The sequence below is a fragment of the Odocoileus virginianus genome, chromosome 27 (assembly GCF_023699985.2).
Source record: "Odocoileus virginianus isolate 20LAN1187 ecotype Illinois chromosome 27, Ovbor_1.2, whole genome shotgun sequence".
NCBI lineage: Eukaryota > Metazoa > Chordata > Mammalia > Artiodactyla > Cervidae > Odocoileus > Odocoileus virginianus.
In genome coordinates this window covers 26,534,910-26,551,802 of record NC_069700.1, presented here as the reverse complement: position 1 = coordinate 26,551,802, position 16,893 = coordinate 26,534,910, and the positions used below count along the sequence as shown (strand labels likewise).

Sequence of the window (16,893 nt, the reverse complement as noted above, 5' to 3'; positions counted from 1 at the left end):
GAATAACGAGCCATAATTTGATTACATTCTCATCCAGCCTCTCAGGGTAAACAAGGATCTCCTGTGGAAGGAAGGGACACGCTGCCCAGGCTCTGGCACACTCCCCAGGGCCTGAACAGGGGTTCCCCCTCCTCCTGGGTGCGCCTGAAACATGTAGTTGAGCGGCTTCACCACCCCCCACTCCATTTTCTACCAGGGTTTACATTCTCCGTGTGTCTCCTGCCGCTCCTCCCCTTCTTCCTCTTGGCCTGCCCCAGTAAGGTCCTCACCCTGAAGCCTGCATACCGTGTAAATATTTAAACCCATCTATTATTTCCTGTTTATTAGCAGTGTAAATCCTGAGTTCATTCATTGTGCATCTGTCTCCCGGTACTGTCTCAGAAGAAAAGTCCCAAAGGCAGGGCCGTGTGTCCACCCTTCCCTGGGAACAGCCTTGCTCAGGTCTGTGGTCAGTCATATCACTGATTCTTTAAAAATGTGCTTTTACTTTTTCCACATTTAAAAACTGTGGTCAAATATGCATAATATAAAATTTATCATCCTAACTGTTTTTTTAAGTGTGTGCAGTACATTTGTAATGTACCACTGTCACCACGTCCGTCTCCAGAACTCTCTTCTGTGGATGAATTCTTCATCTGTGGATGAAATTTTGTACCCGTGAAGCACTAATTGCCCGTTCCTCTCTCTCCCCTGCCTCTGGCAACCATCATTCTGCTGGGTCGGCCAAAAATCTCATTCAACTTTAAGTACAAATAAAAGACACTTTTTCATTTTCACTTAGAACTGTATTGAACAATGTATTCATTAACTTGAACCAACTTTGTGGCCAAGCCAATACTTTCTGTCTCTCTGAATTTGACTATTCCAAGTGTCTCATATAAGTAGAATCATACACCATTTGTCTTTTCGTGACTGACTTATTTCACTTAGCGTAGCATCCTCAAGGTGTGTCCATATTGTAGCATACTGCAGAATTTTCTTCCTTGTTAAGGCTGAGTGATATTCTTTTGTATGTATACACCGCATTTTGCTTAGCCATTCTTCTCTCGACAGACACTTGGGTTGCTTCCATGTTTGAGCTGTTGTGAATAAGACTGCTTTGAACATGGGTGTACAAATTAGCTTTTTAAAAAAATAACAAAAGACTACCTGTTATTGATTGCTTACCGTGTGCTTGGGACCGCGTAGATGTAATGACTTAATTGTCACACGTACCCCCCAGGTGGCAACAGTACTCTCCATGAGGCTCTGGAAAGCCAAGTGATTTTACCCAAGGCGAGGAAAGAGCAGAGTGAGGACCATCATCTGTGTGTGCTCCAGCCATGACCCTTCACTACACTGTGTTGATGATGGACTTGAAGAAGGAGGTCCAGGGTATATTACCCATCCTGCACCCCCAGAGAGGACGGACACTTTCCCTGAGTCTCTGCCCAGTTTGAGAACCCATCCTCCAGTTCACAGGGTTCAGTCAGGCCAGTTTCTCCCTCCGAGCTGTGCCTTAGCATCCACTGTGGGGATTTAAAGCAGATGGCCCCTAGGCATCAGTCGTTTTTTTCTTTTTTCTGGCCATGCTGCAGTGTCTTAGCAGGATTTTAGTGCCCTGACCAGGGACTGAACCTGGGTCCACGGCAGTGTAAGCGCCAAGTCCTAACCACCGGACGGCCAGGGAAGTCCCCAGACATCAGTCCTCTTTTTAAAATTTTAATATTTTTTGAGGTATAATTGACATGTAACACTATATTAGTTTCGAGTGTACAACATGATGATTTGATATTTGTATATATTGTGAAATGATAGCCACAATATGTCTAGTTAACATCCATCTCCACAGAAAGTGACAAATAATTTTTTTCCTCTAATGAAAACTTTTAAGATCTGTTGTCTTAGCAACTTTCAAATACCCAGGCATCAGTCTTTGAAATAACCTCCCCAAGTGCTTCTCAGGGCCCCCAGGGTTGAGAAACACTGGGTTAGGAGAGAGGAAGAAGGATAGACACTCCCACCCACTTCAGCCCCTCGGTTTTCCCCTGTGTCCCCAACCCCTGCCAAGGGCCATGAATGCCCCAAGTCCAGTGGCTGAGAACCCCGGGCTGCCTCCTCCCCTGCCTCTAGAAGTTCTGTGTAGCGAGTGTGCCTCCCGCACTGGATGGCCTGGATACAGGGCCCTGAGGGGGCCTGGGATGGACCCATCAAGCCCAGCCAGACTCCAGAATAAAAACAGCTGCTGACAGTCCACAGGCTGCTAGCATTTTTGTCACCTCCCTGGGGCTGAAGATGGTGAAGTGGAAGGCAGGGGTCAGTTCATCATTAGCAGGGTGGGGAATGGAGGGAGTGGGATGTACTGGGGCCCCATAGGGCGAGTCCGGGGACATCATCTTCTCTATCCCCAGGCTGTAGCACATCTCCCTTTGGTGTTCCTGATGCGAGCTCCCCCCACCCCCCCACCCCACCCATCTCCCTGAGCTCCCGTTAAATCCAGGGTGGTGTCTGGCCCAAAGGATTTCTGGGTGGGGCTCTGCCCTAAGGTGTCCAGCCTCAGGGGCTGCTTGGTGGGGGCACACTGGGGTAAGCAGAGTCTTTCAGCCTGTCCTGGATCTCTTCTTCTGAGCCAGCCTGGAGCCAAGACCTCCAAGGTCCCTCTGGGAGTAGCTGTTGGCCGGCTTGGTTCCCACGGCAACGTGGAAGATGGGGGCAGGGGCACAGCAGAAGGAGAACTGCCTTGGGCACTGAAAGACTTGGGTCTGGCCACTGCTGAGCTTCATAACCTTGGGTGGTCACATCTCAGCATCTCTGCATTATAAAGGGGCTGGCCCAGATCCCTGCTTCTCAAACACACTGCGTGGTGGAATCCTTTGGGAGAGCCTTAAAAACTACCCTTAACTGGATTTTATCCTCAGAGATGCTGCTGATCTAATTGGTATGGGCTGTGGCCTGAGCACTGGGACTTCTACAAGGTCCTTAGTCCGTGTTAGTCGCTCAGTTGTATCTGACTCTCTGCGACCCCGTGGACTGTAGCCCACAAGGCTCCTCTTACAAGGTCCTTGGAAGGTTCTAATTTACACTCAAGTTTGAGAACCACTGTTCTAGATAACTTCTTCCTGACCATGGTCCTATCATGATATCCATAGAGTAAAGTGAAGTATTAATCATTCAGTTGTGTTTCTGACTCTTTGCGACTTCTTGGACTATAGCCTGCCAGGCTCCTCTGTCCGTGGGATTCTCCAGGCAAGAATACTGGAGTGGGATACTTCTCCAGGGGAGAATGCGTCTCCAGGGGATCTTCCTGACCCAGGGATTACACCTGGGTCTCCTGAATTGCAGGTGTATTCTTTACCTTCTGAGCCACCAGGGAAGGAGGATATTTGTTCTATGTCACCAGAGGTGACCACAGAGGAGACTCCAGCTGCCCACCTGTCTGGCTGTCCCTAAGGACTGCATGGCTCTATACCTCTGTGTCAGCAAGAAGTGCTTGTGTCTTTCCAGCTGAAATTTATTGCCTCATCGGTCCCGCAATGGAGGAAATTCATGTTTTTGTGCTGAAGTCCCAGGCAGTTTACAAAGTTACAGGTTACACACGGGGTATCTTCTTGGTGCATCAATTTCCTAGAAGATATTAGGAGAAAAACAATGATTCACCTTGTAAGTAGCTTAAGACATTTAAAAATATATACTAACAGATATGTATGGCTGTATCCTGGAGTAGAATGCAAAGCTCACATATGTTTGAAGCTAAAAGATCAGATGTCAAAGAAATTTGACCATTGTGTCAGGAGGCATGGGCCTGCCATACTTCCTGACTTGGATGACAGTTGGAGAAAAACATTGGAGAAACCTTGAGTCAATCTATGCAGGCAAGGAGAAGCATTAACTTTTGACAGTTCAGGAAGGCTACCTGGAGGAGGCAGCATTTCAGGGAGCTTCTTGGAGAGAGGGGAGGAAGAAAGGAACAGGTTGGAAGAAGGGCATGGCTGGGACTCTGTAGCACCTGCAGCAGGAATATAAGCTCAGACAATGTCTTTCCTGCCCTTGGCTTATAAGTTTGAGAAAGTCCCTAAAGATCCCTCCAATACACACCACTACCCTAGTCCACACCCTTGAGGCCAGATCACTGGCCCTTAGCCCACCTGCCTGGAGCAGCTGGTGCAAGACTGCAACACCAAAGCCCTTGTCTTGGCTTTAGAGGCTGCGGCTGAGTCACTATCGCAGAGATAGCCGCTGACCACCCAGGCAGGAGAGCAGCCCAGTTGCCCCAGTGCTCTGCCATTTCCTCCAGCCTATAGGCTCTGGTCTCCAGCCGTAGGGGCTTCCCTGGTGGCTCAGATGGTAAAGCATCTTCCTGCAATTCGGGAGACCCAGGTTAGATCCCTGGGTTGGGAAGATCCTCTGGAGAAGGAAATGGCAACCCACTCCAGTACTCTTGGCTGGAAAATCCCATGGATGGAGGAGCCTGGTAGGCTACAGTCCACGGGGTCGCAAAGAGTCAGACATGACTGAGTGACTTCACTTCACTTGCAGCCTTAGAGAGACCCTTGGCACTGTAAAGTCAGGAACAGGCTTGGGGAAGGAGAAATTCTCTCTCTGTTTCGCCTGTAAAGTCTGTCTGGCAGACTGCCCTTCACCCTTCTCACCCCCTCCCCCTCCCCAGTGACTGCCAAGAGATTGGGTACAGAGCAGAGAGTCCATGGGAGGGGCACTCTGCCCAGTGGTGAGGGTGCTGCAGGGCCTGAGCCCTGGGTCCTCTGTTCTGTAGCCTGGCTATCAGAGAGGGGATCATGAGCCTCAGATGCCACCGGCTTCTTGGCAAAGGGGCTGCTCTTTCTCCTTGGCAACTGTGCCAGTGATGCCCTGGGGGCACTGAGCATCCTCTCCGGGCAGGAGGACTGACCTTTGCTTCTGTTCATCCCACCCCAGGGAGGTAGCATGGAGTACTTGTTGACTACATGGACTATTTGTAAATTTGTTATTTATCCGCCTTTGCATACTAAGTGTTCAGACAGTGCCTGGCACATAGTAGGTGCTCAGTAAATATTTATAGTATAAATAAAAAGAGCCTGACTCTGGATTTGAATGCCCTTGGTAGAAACTGTGGGACTTGCTTCATTCTGTAAAATGATGACAGTCATAGAACCTACTTCCTAGGACTGACATATATAAAACCTTGAGACAGTCCCCAGTATATGCCAAGCACTCAATAAGTGTTTGCTGTCGTCTTAAATCTCTCACCTTATTTTTCAGTCTCTCCTGCCCCATGAAAGGTTCTCTTTGTTCTCCTCTGAGCCGCTCCTGGAGATATGGTTGATAGCAATGAGGACAAGCTGGGCCTGGCATTTGCCACCTTTGAGGCCTAGGACAGCATCCAGACCAGCCATATGTACGGTTCTTTTCCTTTCTCTGCCCTACACATGCCTGCGAAATGTGGTTCGAACACACGTCGACGGAGTTTTGCTTGGTGTGAAGGGCAGGAGGGGCCCGCACACCATGAGGTTGACAGTCCCCCTTCGGATCACTTTTTTTCCCTGACGGAATGATCTTTCTAAGCCAGAAAGAAGACCCTGTCATGCCCTCGCTTACGGCCCCTCCACGGTTCTCTGTCTCCGGCATAAGCATAAGCCCAGGACGCTGCAGGGGCCCGAGCAGCTCCCAGCCCTCTGCTCCCCCCGCCTCTCCATCTTGTCTCTAGCTGTTAGTCCTGGGCTCCACAAGCCAGTCACCCCAGACGACCTACCCTCCCCAGCTGGCCCGCAGGCTCCCACAATATAAAGCATATGCTCTCCAGAGAGAGTTTGGCCTGGCCGCCACACAAATGAGATGGCCTCAGCGCTGCCTGGAAAGCCCATCCCCTCCCCTTCTCCCCCAACCTCATTTATTATTTTCTTTCAAGGTTCAGCTCAAACATTAACTCCGTTAAGTAGCCTTGACTGACTCCTGCATCCATCACATATTTCCTTCTCAGCGTCTGATAAGGGTGTGTGCTTCCTTTGAACAAGGCACCTAAACGCCGCCGGTTTCCCCCACTGGATAGGTAACTTCTTCATTTTTTTTTGGAAGAAGTTCTTGATTTTATTTTATTTTGGCCACGCAGCATGTGGGATCTTAGTTCCCCGACCACGGCTGGAACCCACACCCACTGCAGTGGAAGGGTGGAGTCTTAACCACCTGCCTGCCTGGGAAGCCCCTGGATGGGCAACTTCTTTGTGGGCCAGCATCCTTGGTGCCTAACTTGGGACTTTCAGTGTGGTGAGCCCAGGGAAAACTTGTGGGAGGAGGGTGAATGGATTTCTTGGGGTGTGTAATTACTGGTGCACATCAAAGCTGAGAGTGACTGTACCATGGGAGGGTGCGGGGTCCTGCTGCTGGGCTGGGAATCATTTGGGAGCACGGGTAGCTGGTGGGAAGGGTCAGACCACTCTGGGCTGGGGTTGGCAGTCTGGGAGCTGGAAGACCCAGGCTTCTTGTCTCCTGCCTGCTTCCTGGAAGCCTTGTCAGGGCCTCTGTCTGCCAGGCAGGGGTTTGGAGCCGGGCGGATATGTGTCTCTCTCCTTGTATGAAGGAGCTGTGATGCTCTCACTTGTAACCTCTGGCATGGGCGGCTGCTCCAAGCAGTAGCCGCTGAGTGACCTGCAGACTCAGACTCCTGCCCTTAGGGCTCTCAGTGCAGGTGTGGATCAGAGGAGGGTGAACGCCTCCGAAAGTGATATTATCCAGGCCCTGGCCTCTACGCAGGCCTAGACTGAGAGTGGTCCTCCCTCCACTGGAAAAACTCCTGCAGAGGGAGATTCTGTAAGGCCTTTTCTCCACCTCTCAACCCCACGCTCTTGCTGGGCTGAGCCATTCCATCTCATTTGTGTGGTGGCCAGGCCAGCCTCTCTCTGGAGAGCATAAAAATTGTGGTTATTTATTTGTCCTGATGATTTTAAAAACTGTATTCATTAATAGCCATTTATCATGTCTCTGGGTACGTGCTCAGTTGCTTCAGTCATGTCTAACTCTTTCGCAACCCCATGGACTGCAGCCCACCAGGCTCCTCTGTCCATGGGGTTTCCCAGACAAGAATACCAGAGTGGGTTTCCATGCCCTCCTTCAGGGGATCTTCTTGACCCAGGGATCGAACCCGTGTCTCCTGCATTGCAGGCGGGTTCTTTACCACTGAGCCACCTGGAAAGCCCTTATCATGTTTCTACTATAGCTAATTTTTATTGAATATTTATAAGGTGCTGGATACATGGATTTTCTGGCTTTTGTTGTTGTTTGTCTTTTGGCTGCATGGTGAGGCATTTGGGATCTTTGTTCCTTGACCAGAGATTGAATCCGTGTCTCCTGTAGTGGAAGCGTGGAGTTGTAACCACTGGACCACCGGGGAAGCCTCGAGACAATTTAAATAGTTGGGAACATATGCTCTGGGTTCAGACGGTGGTCAAATCCCAGCTGTGCCACTTGTTAGCTGTGATGCTGGCTTCACGTTCCTTCACGGCTCTGTGCCTCAGTTTCCTTATCTGTACAATGGGGATAATACAGGGTTGTTGGTAGTTGCTAAGGTTGTGGTGGAGATTAAGTGAGTTGATGCATGAAAAGCTTTTAGAGGAGCACCTGACATGTAGTAAAATTCACATGAGCTGTGCTTATCACACAGCCGCTGCCCTCCTGTTCCAGATCTGGCCCGTATTGCACCCTCCCTGTTTGTCGTTCACGTCCACACACTTACCTCACCAGACCAATTCAGTCTGACAGACATTTCCTTGCTGTTTTCTCTGTGTGAGGTCTGAGCCATTCTGTGCCAGGCATTGACGGAGGACCAGATGTGTTAAGTTGGATTTCCTGCCCTTAGGATGCTGTGAATCCCCTGGACACATGAGGCTGGAGACAGAGGATGAATAAGACAGGTTTCTGCCCCCAAGAAACTCACAGTCCAGATGGGAGGCTGGTGTGGAAACAGACCTGGCAGAAAAATGAAAGGGCCATTGAATATAGAAGCTAGAGCCACTTTTTCTGCTTTCTAGGAATGTACTGTTTCATTTTGAGGAAGTGGTTCTTTTGTGGGGAAAATACAGCAATGGAACTTTGGGTGAGACAGGCCTGGCCTTGAATAGGTGAAGATGAGGTCAAGAGGGAAAGTTTTGCATGTTATCAGATGTGGGGAAAGTGGCTTTGCAGAGACAACTCAGCAGAAGTTCAATGGGTGAGGACCAGCAAAGACATCTCTAGGCAGAATGAAATCTCATATTTTTTATTTTATTTTTAAAATTTTGGCTGTGGCATGCAGCTTGCAGGATCTCAGTTCCCCCACCAGGGGATTAAATCTGGGCCATAGCAGTGAAAGTACAGAATCCTAACCTCCAGACCACTAGGGAACTTCCAATGAAGTTCCAGTCATCTGGATTTTAAAAATTTATTTTTCCTTGGTAGGTAATATATTTGCATATTTCAAAATTTTTAAGTGTATAAAGGTGTAAATTATGAAGAGTGTGCCTTTGCCCCTGCCCTCCGTCACTAAGCTTACCACCAGGTTCACGTAACTGCTGGGGGACAAGCTTGGGAATCAAAACCTAGGAGTCTGGAGCTTCTGGTCTGGAGTCTATGCTCTGAACCTCCCCATGTTCCCTGGCTTCACAGGTGAGGGGGCAGAGCCCAGAGAGGCAGTCACACCACAGGTTGATGGCAGAACATAGGCAGCTAGAAGCCAGGACCGCACTGAGGACCCTCACTGGCCACATTGCCTGATGAGCCCAAAGTGAGGCGGGACGGTGTGGGGGAAGGGTCAGCAGGCATGTGGTTCTGAGATGGCGGTTTGTTCTGGGCAGTGGTGGTGGGGAAAGCCTGGTGCATGGAGACGTGCTAAACACTTGCCAATACAGGTTGACCTGGGCTGTGCCCCAGAGACCCCTGCTGTGGACTTAAGAGATATATCTGACTCTTCCTGCTCTTTCAACTGTGGTTTGTCCACTTGGTGGCTTTTCTGTGACCCAGACTAACACCTTGCCCTGTCCTCAGGCCCACCAGGTAACTCTCTCTCCCCCCAGGTGTCATCAGTAGCATCCTTTTACCACACAAGCAGGATTCATCATGTTTTGGGGAGTGTGGGGCATTTATTTTATTTTGACATGTACACACTAATTTATTTATTTTTTATTTCTTTTCAGCTGTGCTGAGTCTTCGTTGCTGCACATGGGCTTTCTCTGCTTGTGGAGAGTTAGGGCTACTCTCTAGTTTCAGTGCTGGTAAAGATCGAGGGCAGGAGGAGAAGGGGACAACAGAGGATCAGATGGTTGGATGTCATCATCAACTCGATGGACATGGGTTTGGGTGGACTCCGGGAGTTGGTGATGGACAGGGAGGCCTGGCGTGCTGTGGTTCATGGGGTCGCAAAGAGTCGGAGGCAGCTGAGCGACGGAACTGACTGACTTGTTGCAGCGCACAGGCCTCTCATTGTGGTGGCCTCTCTTGTTGTAGAGCACAGGATCTAGGTGTGAGGACTTTCAGCAGTTGTAGCACACAGGTGCGTTAGTTGTGGCACGCAGGCTTAGTTGCTCCGCAGCATGTGAAATCCTCCCGGACCAGGGATCGAACCCTTGTCCCTTGCATTGGCAGGCAGATTTTTACCCACTGCACCACCAGGGAAGTCCGGTTGGGGGCAGCTACTCAAGGAAACAAAGAAACCACATGCAGGTGGGAACTGTATATGGTGAGGACTCCATAAATGCTCTTGGTGGTTCCCTGCCCAGGTCTGATGAAAGCGATTTGGGGATCAAGGGTGATGGCATCGAGACTCTCTGACCTCTTCCAGGATGGGGCACTTTCAACAACTGTCCCAATTAGGCTAGGGAGCACCCCAACTTGCTGCTCCTCGCACCCCCTCTCCCTTCCCTCAGTCACAGCCCCGGCATCTGTCTGCTGCAGCGTTGAGCCCACTGGTGAGTCTGTCTCAGAGAGAGAGATCAACACCCCCTCCAGCTGAAGACAGAGGGCAGGGCAGTGTCCTCCCTGCCCCCACCACGCCCAGCCATGGCTCCGCTCCTGTTGGCCTCTCCCAGGCACTGTGAGCACTTGAGAGCATCTCAGCCTCCCAGCCTCTGACACAGTGCCTGGCCCTAGGTGTGTGCTACGTGAGTGCTAAATCGCTTCAGTCTTGTCCGACTCTTTGTGACCCCATGGACTGTAGCCCACCAGGTTCCCCTGTCCATGGAATTTTCCAGGCAAGAATACTGGAGAGGGTTGCCATGCCCTCCTCCAGGGGAATCTTCCCAATCCCGGGGATTGAACCCATGTCTCCTGGGAGGATGGTTCCCAGGAGACAGGTAGGTTCTGTCTACCTACTGGCAGGTGGGTTCTTTACCCATCAAGCCACCTGGGAAGCCACTCATTAAAGCCCGTGGCACCAAGAAGTAAGTCCACCAGCCTGCCAGTCTGTCTCGAGGAACTCGTATTGCCTAGCTTCTCTAAGTCTGGCCCTAGCAGAGTATCTCCTTCCTTCTATTCAGCCTGCTTTTTTTTTTTTTAGAGTCACTTTCTTGAGGTGTAATTCACATACCACACAATTCACCCACTTAAAGTGAGAATTTGATGGTTTAGTCTAGTCGTAGAGTTGTGTAACCATCCCCACAAGCAGTTTTAGAACATTTCCATCACTAGCCCACCCATCTTTTGGCTGCACCCATCTTCCTTAGCTTTCAAACACCCACAGTTTTCCTAAACTTAAAAGAAAAAAAGCCTCCCTTGACCCTGCTCTGCACTCTCTGGCCATTGTGCAATATGTTTCCCTCTTTCCGTGACTAAGCTGCTTGAATGAGCGGTTCACACCCACTGCCTTCATTTTCTCAGATTCAATAAACATTTTTAAAAAAGCATCTATGAGGTACTATGCCAGAAGTTTTCATATACATCATCTCATTTAATCCTCATAAACATTTTGTGAGTTGGGAATTATTATCTCTATTTTAGATGTGAGAAATACAAGGAAAGTGACTTGCCCCAGGGGTTTGGCCAGGATCTGGTTCCAGCTTCGTGTGAATCCAGAGTGGGTGCTCTGCTTTACTGCCTGCCATCAAGGCCAGCAGCACAGCCCAGCTGCTGACCTTCTTACTCATCACATGGCCTGGGTGTCGGTACCTCCCAGCACCCCTCTGATGACCTTGCTGTGCCAATCAGATTGATGACCAGTACTGTCTCTTCTTCCAGCCTTGGTTCAAGCTCTTCCTTCCACCTGGCATAATTTTCCTTCTTATTTTCTATCTTGGGAAATCTGATAATCCTTTAAAAATTTTTTTTTCTCTTCTTAGATCTGGCTCAGCTCTACTCTCTCCTGGGGAATGCCCTATATTTTTGGTTGAGCCTCAGAGAAGGGGTTGACAGAGGATGAGTTGGTTGAATGGCATCACCAGCTCAATGGACATGAGTTTGAGCAAACTCCAGAAGATAGTGAAGGACAGGGAAACCTGGCATGCTGCGGTCCATGGGGTCGCAGAGTCAGACAAGACTGAGCAACTGAACAACAAGAACCTGCTTTTGAGAGCTATGACGTGCTTTGTTCATTATCTAACAGCTTGGTGTTCTTATTGAACTGGTTATGAGTGTAGTTTTAAATCTCCTGGGACTCTGAACCACATTGGTATACTGCAACCCACACTTTGCTCTATTATTATTATTATCATTTTAAAGTACCTCATCAGGTACAAGATCAGCTGGCACTTTAAAAAAGTAATTATTATTATTATTTTTTTACCGTACCACATTCACGTACCGCATGGCATGAGGGAGTTTCCTTCCCCAACCAGGGATTGAACCCACACCGCCTATAGTGGAAGTGTGGAGTCTTAACCACTGGACCACCAGGGAAGTCCCACCTTGCTGTATTATGATGGAACAGGTGCTCAGTAAGTGTTTTAGCAGAAAGGAAAGAAGGAGAGAATAAAGGGAGGGAGGGATAGAGGAAGGGAGGGAAGAAGGAGGCTTTGGGGGTTGATACGATGGTAGTGATAGTAGGTACTTGTGCCTTCCTCTGGGTAAGGAGTCTTCCAAGCGGGGACCACGTCTGTCCCTGATCACTTTCCTGGACTTAGCACAGGGTTTGACACATGGCAGACCTCCAAAAATGCTTAGCAAAAAAGTAGATTTACCTGTTGCTCAACTGAATCTCTCAAGATGTGTTCCATAGGTGTCTTCGGGACATGTACCAGCTCAGCCACCTCATTCAAGAAATACTAATTAAGTACCTACTGTGTGCCCAGCATAGTTCTAGGCACTTGGGATTTGACAGTGAACAAACAGATGTTTGCCTGCCCACATGGAACTGGCCACTCTAGTGGTTGAGAGAGATGACAAAGAAGAAAACACAAAAATTAGTAAATTTTAGGGTATATTAGAGACTGATAAGGACTTCGGAAATTAAGAGTTGAATAGGATAAGGGGAGAGGATTGAGAGTGTTGATAGAAGAGTGATTACAGAAGCATATTGTTGGGTCAGAGTAGGCTAAATGAGTGGTGAGATTTAGGATCAAAACCTGAAGGAGGTAAGGATATTTGGGGGCAAAGAATTCAAGGCAAAGAAACCAGCAGAAGCAAAGGCCCTGACGCAGGAAAGTGTTTGAGGCCAGTGTGGCCGGAACAGAGGGAAGGGGAGGGTGATAGGAGGGGAGGGAGGGAGCAGAGTGCTGGAAGTCACTGCGAGCCCCTGGCTTTACTCCAAGTGGGAAGTAACACTGGTGTGTGTTGAACAGAGGACGGATGAGGTTGGCTTGAGAAAGGTCAACTCTAACTCTGGTGACTGTGTAGAGAGTAGATTGTAGGGTCCAAGAGCAGAAGGAGAAAGACCTGTGAGAGGCGTCCTTCCGAAGTAAACCAGGAGAGAGGGGAAGGCAGCTTGGTGGTTGGGCGTCATAGGACTTGAATGTATTTTGAGGGTAGAGCCAACAGCACTTCCTGATGACTGAAGGTGAGATGTAGGGAAGTGTAGATGGTGGCACTGAGCCATTTGTTGGAAGGAGGGAGTTGCTATTAGCTGTGGTGGGAAGTTATGGATGAAGTGCCCTTGGAGGGAAAGATCAGGGGTTTGGTTTGGACACGGTGAGTCTGAGCCCCTACTGGGCACCTAGGGGGCGCTGATGCATAGGCAGTTGATTACTCCGGTCTAGAATCCTGTGTTCCCCCTGAACTGGAGTCTGCTATTTACCACCTGTGCAAGGCTAGGTACAGAGGGTGCTGGCCCCATAGGCCAGGTCTGCACCGCATGTGGGGTGGCCCTGTTTCTGAGGCTTGGTTTTCTCATTTGAAAGATTTATACAAATAATACACATTTGGGGGGTTGCTGTGGAAGGTCAGATAGAAGACGTAGTGCCTGGCACAAAAGAAGCACTAGAATGGTTATGAAAAAATAACACGGAGACAACCTGGATTGGCTCCTGTGGAAAGAAAAGTGAAAGTGTTAGCTGTTCAGTCATGTCCGAGTCTGTGTGACCCTACGGACTGTAGCCCACCAGGCTCCTCTGTCCATGGAATTCTCTAGGCAAGAACAGTGGAGTGGGTAGCCATGCCCTTTTCCAGGAGATCTTCCCGACCCAGGGGTCAAACCCTGGGTCTCCTGCATTGCAGGCAGACTGTTTACCATCTGAGCCACCAGGGAAGCCCTGGCTCCTGGGGACCAGTCTTCAAACGGGTTAAGGGGGTGTGGAATAAGGGGTGGGGAGAGGAGAGGCAAAGAATGAGGTCAGAGCCCAGGGGTGGGGGTGGGGGGATGTGATTTCATTGTTCCAGGGGGACTGGAGCTTGTCGACCAGCAGGAAAGGGTGGGTGTAGGGCCATCCAACTGCAGGTGCTCGGATCAGTTTCTTGGCTTGGGGCTGAGCAGCTCTGAGTGTCCCAGCCAGGATGACGACAGGCAGGGCAAGCTGTGCGGTGGCCTGGGGACACTGCCCTTATGCAGTAGCACCCACAGGAGATATTAACCAGTCCTTGGCTTTTTCAAGCTCACGTCTTCTAAGAGGAGAATCCAGGATTTCCTTGGTTTTTCTTCCAGGCACAGTACATGGCTTGATGTGTGGCAAGGGTTTGATGAATGTCAGTGTGTGTCCTTCTCTCCAAATCTATAGAGTGGTGGCGGAGAAACCATAGTTTCCAGAATTTCTGTGATGGTGACATGTCGCATCTTTGCAGCGGTGGTGATATTTAACCCCCAGGATAACTGAGTCTCAGAGATGTTCAATAACCTCCCCATAGTCACATTTACTATGGGATAGAGGGAGATTTGGGGGCAGTCTCCCTGGGCAGGAGGTCTTCAGCAAGTTTAGAAAGTGAGGAGGGCAGAACTGGGCGGAGCGGAGGGAAGGTCAGGCTCCATCTGGGCAGGGCATGGCTTTCAGAGTGGGTCCAGGCAAGTGGGGGAGTGAGTGAACTGGATGGAGGCACTAGTGAGTGAGACCCCAGAAAGTGGGGCAGGGTGTGAAGTGAGGGGAAGGCATCCCGGGCAGTTTCCTACAGTTCTTAGAGAGGAGGGAGGCAGTGATCTTGGATGTAAACCAAACCAGGGAACCCTCTAGCAAGGGCGGTGCCATCCTCCCATTGCACAGCTGGGGCTGCTTAGACCTGGTGAGGGTAAGGACCTTGCTCAAAAGTCACACGGACCAACAGTGATGGAGCCAGAACTGTGACCCAGCTCTGCTCAACCACAAAGGCTGCCCTCTGTCCGCTATACCATGTGGTTGCTGTCGTGACCTCCAGGCAACAGGGGGATAGACAATATCAGATGACTTTTTGCAGATTTCTTCCAGCAGAAATATTCTCTTCATCTCTGTCCCCGGTCTCCCTCCACAGTCTCCCCTGCCTCCTCCCTCTCTCTTTCCTCCTCATTACTCAACCCCAACTAACCCGGAGGGCAGGCAGACTGTCTGCACGATTGAGGGAGGAGGAGACCAACTCTTCTGGGTGACGCACACGCACCCTTTGCAGCCTGCCCATCTCCCTCCCACCCCACCCACACGGTGGGGAGGACCCCCTCCCCCACCGCCCCCTCTGCAGGCATCCACGGCTGAGGGGTCTTTCCCAGAATTAGCCACCAAGAACAGCTGGAGCAGGGAGGGGGAGGGGGGAGAAGGGATGGAGGCTAACAGCTTCCAGATGTGCCAGGGCACGAGAGAGCCGAAGGAGCCTCCAGTCCAGTGGTCTCCTGCAGTGACTGGGAGGCTGGGAGGAGCTGGCCTCTGTGTCCCAGACTTCAGGACTGCCAAGGCAGCTGGGCAGATCCCTACTCAAGAGCTTCATGCAAATTCATGTGAGCAGGGCAAGGAAGACTTCTGTACTGCACCTGCAGGGAAAACCCCTGTGACCCAGCTGTTTACTATACCTTTAAACATTTTGTAAAATTAACATCCAACTGTTACTTTGTTTTGTTTTCAGGCTGCACCATGTGGCATCCAGGATCTTAGTTCTCTGACCAGGGATAGAATCCATGGCTCCTGCATTGTGAGCTTGGAGGCCTAACCACTGAGCCACCAGGGAAGTCCCTGATTATTATTTTAGGTATATCACTAAGCTTAAATGACATGGAAGAGACAAATGAGCGGTTCTATCCTATTTCTGGAAAAGTTTCCAATCAACGCTGGTTATGTGGTGACAGGTAACTAGGAGTGGTGACAGGTAACTAGGAATGGTGACATCTTTGGGTCAAGACTGACCATGAAGCATGGGCTCTGGTGCTGTGGTTCATCTCCAGCAAGACTCTGGAGATGACGACCAACGCCAATCACACTAACATGGAGCCTCTAGGGCTGGTCCAAAATTTGCATCTCTTCCCGAAAGTTAACAAACCCATAAAATAACTGAGGCTTTAAAAAAAGTTTTAAAATGAAGCCCAAATAAGATTAAAACTATCCTCTTGATACACTTTCCCTTCCAAAATTTACATAAGCACACTTTTTCTCTAATAATATTAATCCTGATACTATCGACCTTGGCTACACTGCCAGTGGTGGAGGCAGAGATTAGGGGCTGAATTCCAAGCACTTGGAATTGAATCCCAGTTCAGCCACTTACCAGCTAGGGAACCCAAGGCACACTGCTCAGCTCTCTTGGCCATGCAATGCTTTCTGTTTCATGAAGCTATTATTAGAGTTGTTTAAGTTAGCCTATGCAAAACACTTAACATGGTGCCTGGCATGTAGTACATTTTTACCATTCAGAAAACACCTACCTTGTTTCAGAAGCTGTGCCATTTTACCCTTGCAACCTGGAAATTAACTATGAGTACCCTCATTTTTATGAGCAGAAATTGAGGATCAGAGAGGCTGAATGACTTGTCCAGGGTCACATGGGTCAACGTGAACCCAGACCTATCAGACCCTAAAATCCAGGCTCATTATACTGGGCCCCTCCCTGGTTTTGTTGTTGTTGTTACTATTTTTCAATTAGTAGTGAAAGGGTCCAACACCTGTTAGGGGCTGGGGTGCATCATTTTCAATCCGGCTCACCTAAAGAGAGGACCGAGTCAGAAAAATGGGCAACAGCTCAGGGGTTCAGAGGGGCCCTGGGAGGAGAAGCCAAGGGCCCTAGAGGGGCGCTAAGAACGGGAGATTTCAGGGACATGGGAGGAGCAGGTTGTGGAGGGGGCTGGGAGGCTGGGGACAGGGGATCCAGAGGTTGGAAGGAGTCCAGGGTGTCCCGAGGTGCCCTCAGAGTGCCCCCAGCCCCCCGAGCAAAGCCCCTGGGCCTGCTGACCGCTCTTTCTCCTGGTGTGTATGTTTCTTGCTTTGCCAGTGCTGCTCTGCTTCTGCACGTCTTCTCTTTGGCCCGGGCGGGGTGGTGGAGGGTCTCCAGAATTCCCCTTTGTGGGATGGAGGGGACAGGAGGAGGAGGACCAAGAGCGAGGGGGCTGGAGCCGGCCAGCAAGGAGGCCCGCCATTGGCCCAGCTC

At 50.1% G+C, this 16,893-nt stretch overlaps 1 protein-coding gene across 1 annotated transcript in view; it reads right to left on the bottom strand.

Annotated features, from left to right (window-relative positions):
* The window catches only part of CLTRN (collectrin, amino acid transport regulator), a 28,827-nt gene extending 12,631 nt beyond the window's left edge, over window positions 1-16,196 (bottom strand). The window contains exon 1 of the mRNA XM_070456909.1: window positions 16,175-16,196. Within this exon, the coding sequence (XP_070313010.1) occupies window positions 16,175-16,196 (22 nt within the window). The remainder of the gene's footprint in view (window positions 1-16,174) is intronic.
* Window positions 16,197-16,893: the final 697 nt, after the last annotated feature.